General features: G+C 28.3%; 2 protein-coding genes across 3 annotated transcripts in view; both read right to left on the bottom strand.

Annotated features, from left to right (window-relative positions):
• The window catches only part of LOC116851915 (aminopeptidase N-like), a 9764-nt gene extending 9303 nt beyond the window's left edge, over positions 1-461 (bottom strand). Inside the window, exon 1 of the mRNA XM_032831845.1 lies at positions 246-461. The gene's annotated coding sequence lies outside the window, so the exon portion shown is untranslated. The remainder of the gene's footprint in view (positions 1-245) is intronic.
• Positions 462-1255: 794 nt separating this feature from the next.
• Positions 1256-8097, bottom strand: LOC116851911 (aminopeptidase N-like). 2 transcript variants are annotated; one of them, XM_032831837.1, is made up of 12 exons: positions 7978-8097; positions 7055-7574; positions 5960-6427; positions 4855-5038; positions 4492-4648; positions 4334-4412; positions 3676-4007; positions 2723-2997; positions 2324-2517; positions 1905-2207; positions 1738-1816; positions 1256-1537 (listed from the first exon to the last, which is right to left on the bottom strand). In XM_032831837.1, the coding sequence occupies exons 2-12, from the start codon at positions 7540-7542 to the stop codon at positions 1409-1411; spliced, it is 2688 nt and encodes an 895-aa protein (XP_032687728.1). In that variant the 5' UTR covers positions 7543-7574; positions 7978-8097; the 3' UTR covers positions 1256-1408. The 2 variants fall into 2 exon arrangements, with proteins under 2 accessions (XP_032687728.1, XP_032687729.1); XM_032831838.1 differs by lacking the exon at positions 7978-8097 and adding an exon at positions 7727-7751.
• Positions 8098-8169: the final 72 nt, after the last annotated feature.

Below are 8169 nucleotides of genomic sequence, written 5' to 3'. Positions count from 1 at the left end.
ATATATATATATATATATATATATATATATATATATATATATATATAAACGTACACGACAGACACATATAGCTTTCTTATTCACGAATCTCTTGTAAGCTATATATATATATATATATATATATATGCAGAACACAACGATGTCATTAATAATTACAGAAATAATATATTTGAATAAGAAAGCTACGTGTGTCCGTTATGTAGTACGTTTTTTATGATTAAATATATTTTATTGAATATACTTACTGAGCCCTTGAAAAGCTTCAGAGAAGAACTATTTTCCCTGTTTCCGATATGGTACTTTGTATTTCAAATTTTTGCGAAAAACATGTTTTGTCAATTAATTACACTTAACTGTTCTTTTCAATTCTTAGGAAGATTTAAAATTGTTGCGTCTTACTTTCTCGACTGATCGCTACTGACGACGATACCTAGTGTTGTTGTGTGCAAAGTGACAAGAATAAACATCAATATGAGAATATTTAGAAGGAGTGTTCTATGAGGGGGAATTAGTTCTATGAGGGGGAATTAGATAATGGTAGAGAGGGAAGTTACATTGCGTTGCGTGTTTTCGCCGCAATCTCTTTGGATATATCCGACTTTACACCAACTCACATTCGAACCATGAAACCATGAAGAAACATTTATAACCAACTGAAGTAGCATCTTTGAAAAGATTTGCTACGTCAATTTTTTGTAAACTATCAGTATATTATAAAATAGATGCAAGGAAAATAAATACGTGTGACCTAAATTATGATAAGTCCAGTTGAATAAATTTAAAATAATCTTCATCTTACCGTAAATTTGTACATTAACTTGCCTAAATTAACAATATATACTCCGTCCAGATATTCTTATGATGGGTAATCATCATCAGAAAACTTTTCATTTCATTTAATCGGTAATCTTTCTGAACGATTAGTTTCTTCTTCGCAAAGTACAGATTATAAACATTTTCAATATAAGCAATTAAACATGTTTTATGAAATTTACTTTATAGTGATGAATTATATTGTATGTGGGAAAAAATGTGTGTATGTGTTTGTGTGTGTGCGTGTGTGTATATACGTATGTATAAGTAACCAAATAAAACTATTATTATCGCATGTAAAATATATACGCGAATTAGTGAGCTAACAAAATGATATACTAAATTTTTGTTTAAAGCAAACTGTTAAGAAAAATCATATAACCGCCACTAAACATTCCCAGTAAGGACAAAATATTTAACAGGACGTTATAACGATTTTTTATAAGGTAATATTAAACATTATTTTTTATTGAAAACATACGTTTGCTCTGATCGTTACATGTGATCGTTACAAATGATTGTCGTAACGATTATTTCTGTTATTTCTCATTATGTTGATTGGACTTATTATAAATGCTGTTTTTTGTTTACTGTCTTAAAACATTTCGAATGTTTTTAGCACTTGCTGTATTTGTAGTCTTCGTTGATCAAGAATAATATCAATCGCAATCACTGCAGAATCATGAAGGATAATATCATAATTTTTTTCAATAAAATTTGCTATCTGAAACAGACAATTTATATGTTTATCAATAATTAATAATGCAACTCAGTCTATAGTATGATGACAATTTGTCGTTACATAATTATCCACTTTTGCACAATCAAAACAAGCCGATATATATAAAACGTGCACAAAGATAAATATAAAATCATTTAGGAAATCAGTAAATAACTACAAAAGTTGGCAATGTAATAATTTACCTCGTTGAGTTGTTCTTCAGAATAAACATTCATAATAATAATACCTAAAATATCTCTATGATGAAATTCACTGAACAGACTGTAAAATTACAAAACATCTGGTTAAGTATAAAGAAACTGCGTGTAACGATAATAATACAGCTTACATTTTTCAAGAAAGAGATTACCTTGTTTTTATTAAAACATAATTTTTTAATATATATTTCAACAGAGTATCCTTCTTCATATGTTTCTTGATAACGGAAAAAAAGATTTCTTTTATAGATCTTCCCAATTTTTCTTCAACTTTCTCTCCATGTAAATAATCCACGTAATGTAGGATAATCTCTTCATCATCAGTACAAGACAAGTACTTGAAAAACATAATATTGTTGTAGCGTTCAGCTTCATCCAGAATAATATTCCAAATTGTCTTATTTGCCAACATCATCCCCGTACAAAATACCCAATCTTTCCACCGCGACGGTACGCTACGGTATACGCAGAAAGAAATAAACACATATAATGGAAACATAGCCCTCGACTTTGTTTCACGATATTGAGTAAATATGTCAAAAAAGTAAATAGTGACTATGAATAAAATTACTTGTTTCCTTTAAGGCTCTTAAGATTTGTGATCAATTTAGCGGTTGCGGCTTTCTTGCACCCGATATGACCGAGTTTACAGGCCCATCTTATTGCTAACATTCTTAATGCCTGCGGCATAGCATTATCATCATAATCTCGAAATATGTAATCATCGTTTTTAACAATTCCATCCAGAATTTCCAAAAGATATGGCTGCAAGTCGTCACCTAAGATTATTCTTGTGCTTGTATCTTGCAATTTGCAAAGACATCATAGCTACACCGATATATAAGCGATTGATAAAATCTTTTCAATGTTACAAATAGCTCTATACCTTTCCAAGTTTCTTTAATCATTTTGACAAACAGTGCATGTAAAATAACAATGAAACTCATTAGAGGAATTTGTTGCTACTCACCTTTATAAATTTGCTCTCTGAATATTCGAAGAAGGTCGACATATACGACAAAATATTAAACATAGAATGCCACGCTATAAAGTCCTTTTCCCACTTTAAATATTTAATAATGTTCAAAAATACACTTATATGGATATCACCTTTTGCCGTAAAATAATACACATCGCTAATCAATTGAGCGCGATTGAGAACAGGTATTTTTAAAAAGTTTTCAAACTGTAGAAATGCTGAAATTTTATACCAACTCTTGTCATCGTAAACAACACGATAATATCCTGTCATAAGAGAAATGGAACATATTAGTCTATAAAACTTTTCATTTTATTTAATCGGTAATTTTTCTGAACGATTAGTTTTCTTCTTTGCAAAGTACAGATTTTAAGCATTTTCAATATAAACGATTGGACATGTTTAATGAAATTTACTTTATAGTGAAGAACTATATTATATGAGGGAGAGAATGTATGTATGTGTGTATATACGTGCGTGTATGTACATATATATGTATATTAATCGTACTTGTACAAAACTTTTTATACACTGAGAAAAAATTTACTAAATTTCAAAAAACGTTTGTTTGGATAGTACTGTTGAAGATATTTGTTTAAATTAAGTAATTATTTTCTAAAATTAAAGGAACAAATTTATATTTAAAACTTCTTTATTTAATTTTAGAAAATAATTACTTAATTTAAACAAATATTTTCGCAGTACTATCTAAACAAACGTTTTTTTAAATTTAGTAAATTTTTTTCTCAGTGTATATATATTGACAATAATCAGTAATGATTATTTTATTTTATATAATATTCTGTAAATGCAGTAACCTTCATAATCACATTACGATTTTTCTTAAGAAAAAATCAAAAAGCACGAAAATATAAACGTTAAACTTTAAACTAAACGTAGAATAAAACATAACGATACTGATAAATTCTGCTGTTTATACTCACCAACATGTTCTACATTAACTAAAATAAAATCTTCAGGATCAATATCAGTAATAATTATGTCGTTTGGCCACTGATACCAAGTGACATTCGAAATATTGTTAGAAATAAGATTTGACTGCGTAATATAAGTTATAGGTATTTTCCAATGATTCATCTTCATTTCACGAAATATCGCTTGGCACCTCGCAGTCTTATTACCAAAATTACGAATAACGTGCAGCTCAGGGAAATGTTTCGTTGTTAACCATAAATTCATTAGGTCTTTTATAGTATAGCCGTTACTTGTTTTCAGGGGATGAACCTCTTCGAGATTAGTCCACAAGTCCGTGGTACTATTTGATAAAAAATAATAATACAAAAAAATAATAATACAAAAAATATTAATTTAAACGTTGTTGACAGTCGGTAATTTTTTCAATAGATTTACTGGGAAAAAAATATATTGATGCTGTCATTCAATTGTTCTATTTACATAATTTAGTGTACGTGCATGAAATTTTTAAATAATGTGTTATAATTCAATAAAGAATCGCATTTCTCGGACAATCTGCGAAATAAATTTCTCGGAAGAATGACGCAACGACTAAACGCATGATCGGTTTTCAAGTAAATAACAGTATAACATTATAATTATAATATCAGAATGTATTATACTCACCCGGTTAAATAACTACTGATGGCCATTTCAAATTTTTTCGGAGTAACAAGATGGAACAACATACGAATTATTGCGGCTCCTAAGATAATTTAAATGATAATGTATATTAATTTAAATTAATTTAGAATGATCCATTAGCTTTATTTAGTGAGTTTTACCTGTTTTGTACAGCCGAGGATAAAGTAGTGCATCAATTTCGTTAATGTCGTTAAATTCGTGCATAATAGCTTCTATATTTAAGATATTGTCACTATCTAAAGCAGACGGTAGATTTTGAACTACGAACAATTCCATAAATCTGTCTTCTTCCCAAATCTGAAAGACAATATTTTTTACGATCAATTTAATATGATTTTAATACAGATGTTTGTATTAATGGAATCAACGAGCACTACCTCGTCATTGAAAATGAAAAGCGCACATGTGTATTTGCAGAAACTTAATGATATTTACGACATGAACTGCATTTAACTGCAAAAGAGAGTAGTTCGCGTTTTATTAATACCGATACATGAAATAACCTTAGATGGGATGTAATAACTGTAAAATGACGAGAGTATCTTGTGTATCCACAAATCAGAGTATCTATGCGGGCCGACTAAATGGTCAAACCATTGACGCGTTGTTTCGTACGTTATTAACTTTGTAACATCAATATGTTGGCCGGGCATATCGAGATCTTTGTCGAATATGACATCTCGTTCTCTATAAATTAGAAAAATTGTACTTATGTCAAAAATCTCTTTGCCATGAGTATGCAGGATTTAGCACATTTCCGTACTTTCCATAATTTACTTAAATCTGCATTTATTTATTCTACCCATACAGTGTGAATAATAATTTACTTATATTTTTGACGTATTTTTTGTTAAAAGATATGTAATAGAATTTCTTGATTTCTTTATTCTCTTTCTATAGAAAACTTTAAAATTTCATATAACACTTTTAATATTCACATTCGTATTCTAGTAGCGTAACTATCTTATATATATCGCTGTTTTACAAATTTGCGACATGAATAATAGGAATATACAAATGTTCCAAATTTCACATACTAATCCAACTGTTAGAACACAATAATGGAAATGTTTAAGGGAATTTGCAATTTATTAGATCTTCTAAAAAGAAGTTACTTCTATAAGAAGTATATTACTTCTATAAGAAGTACACAAGTCTAATATTATTAATACACTTGAAATTTTAGGAAAACTTATAAACAGAAAATGAAGGAAAGAAAATAATTAGGAGATTCTATTATATATATATATATATATATATATATATATATATATATATTTGCAATTAATATATGAAAATGATGAATCATTTGTATAGGTGTGTGTGTCCACTTTATATTTATAATATTATATATATTTTTTTAAAACATTTACTTACACTCTCAAAGACTTTGGATATATCCTTCTTTCACTCTTTTTTACTAGTTTTTTTTATTTTGGAAATTTAATGTTATTTTAATAGAGAGTAGATCATCAAATAGATGTAAATAATATTAAAAGTTTAATTTGGAAAGCAGCTTTGGCAGAAAAAAATTAAAAGGAGTTTGATACGACAAATTAGGAAATAGATAAAAACTTAATTGAAGAATATTCTGAGCATGTTGTGTACCTGTAAATAATCAGTCCGGGTCGTCCCATGGACTTCAGTGGACTATTCAAAAGTATGATGTGATTAATATTCCCAATTACTGACAGACGCAAATTTGTCTTGGTAGAAATCTCTAATGTAATATATTGAGCCACTTCCAATGCCAATTTCATTGCTTTTGACACTTCCGGTCTGTGCCATACAGAATTAATACCACTAGAAACACTAGAAGTTTTCACAACATCATTGACCATTACAAACCCCAAAAGATACGTAGGTATCGATGGAATCTCATAGAAAGTTGTCAATGTCATAATAGCATCAACATTATGATGAAACATTTCATTCATTCTAGGTAAATTCAAAAAAGCCGTGTATTCTATAGGATGCTTGATTGAAATGTTAAAGGATGCTTTTACTTCTGGTTGATCCCAGCATGGAAACAGTCCTCGTATCGAACTATGTGTATGTAGATTCATAAACATCCACCTATTACATTACAGCAAGAAGTATATAGCATATTAATAAAATTTCAGTCATTATATAATACAGATACAAAAATGATTGGGATGTGGGCGCGTATAGAAATATATAAATATTAATATATATATATATATATATATATATATATATATATATATATATATATATATGTGCGTGTGTGTGTATGTATGTATGTATGCACACACATTATATAAAATTTGACGTGTTGAACAATAATGAAGAAATTTCTCATACTGTGCCAAAAATTATTAAGAATTCTTTATATTTTGATTCTATAAAAAATGTTGAAATAGTATTCTAAATTTGTTTAATAATCGAGAGTTTTATTCATAAATGACATGATGATATATTTCAATACACTATGCAAAATCTACACGCATGAATATTTTTATAATTTTGCGCAAAGTTCCTCTCAATAGAAAATTTTATTCTATTCTTTTCGATGATTTACCCACGGTAAAATATAAACTATTTTATTATAAATTACAATATTAATGTATAAAAGTGTAGCACGAAAGAAAAACAGAAATGGTAGAAAAGTGAACAATAATCAATAACAAATAATGATGATTATACTAGTGTATTTATAATATTATATTGATATATACTTACACTCCAATTACGTTATTCCGTAAATATGGATAACGTAACGTGACTGTATTGCCATTATTTAAAAGTGTAGCGAATTCAAATTGTAACAGATATAGTCCAGGTTTTATAAAGTGATCAAACAGTAAAACAAGAGTGTCAATACTTTCACAATTTGTGTAATGAAGCAATTTATTTACTTCACTTTCTTGACTATCTATCGATTTAATTATTATGTTGTGAGGAACCAAGTCTATTCCACGAGCATGCAGGTTTATCCGTCTCGACAATATTTTCACGTCAATCGTAATATTCATTATGCCTCTTATAATATTCGCATACGATTTTATTGTGAGATTGACGTCATATCTTATTGGCATTATTGCATTGGTCGATAAATACGGAGAAACGTTTGAACAATTTTCAACATGAGTCCATCCCGTCGTATAAGTAATTGTTGTGGTAAAAATCAGGACGACCCCGAAAAGTAGTTTTAAAGACGACACATCCATTTCCACTACAAATATCTGCACGAATAATTTACCTGAGAAAATTTTTGAATACATGTAAAATGAAAATGTGCGTCTCGTTCTTCTATATTTTTTGTTTATATCATGATAAAATGTGAAAAAAAGAGATGGGCAAATTAACGAGATTATTTTAAATAGAAAAACTGGTTTTACAATACATGCACACCTATTTTAGGAGAAATAAATAACTATCGTTATATTCTACTAAGATCGAAGGACAGACGCAGCTTGAAAGGAAAACAAAACAATGATAACTGTTATGTACATATAACCGCTATAAAAACTTCTTTCTGTTTTCAGTGCGTTACCTCGTATATCAAATTTATGTAAATAACTCTTTTTTTAATAATTAGTTACATTCTACTCGCTTTTTGATTACTTCAAGTTCTTAAGATTGGGAAATTTGAAGTTGCTTACCTTACTGATAGTTCGTTGCAAACTAACTAAAATACCAATACTGACGTTCTTATAAGAGAGACTGGATCTAGATAGTCCCAATATTATGTTGTTTATACGCTTTTTTTAATATCTATTTTAAAAACAACTGTAAATATATATATATATATATATATATATATATATATATATATATATATATATATATATATA

The sequence above is a fragment of the Odontomachus brunneus genome, unplaced genomic scaffold, assembly GCF_010583005.1.
Source record: "Odontomachus brunneus isolate Ranch 3 - 2012 unplaced genomic scaffold, Obru_v1 Obru_scaffold_196, whole genome shotgun sequence".
NCBI lineage: Eukaryota > Metazoa > Arthropoda > Insecta > Hymenoptera > Formicidae > Odontomachus > Odontomachus brunneus.
This window is presented reverse-complemented; position numbering and strand designations above follow the sequence as displayed.

Coding starts and splice junctions, on each gene's coding strand:
- LOC116851911 (XM_032831837.1), bottom strand. CDS start 7,542: ATGGATGTGTCGTCTTTAAAACTACTTTTCGGGGTCGTCCTGATTTTT. Junction 6,428..7,054: donor CGGAATAACGTAATTGGAGT/GTAAGTATATAT, acceptor GTAATGTAATAG/GTGGATGTTTATGAATCTAC. Junction 1,817..1,904: donor TATGTTTTAATAAAAACAAG/GTAATCTCTTTC, acceptor GTAATTTTACAG/TCTGTTCAGTGAATTTCATC.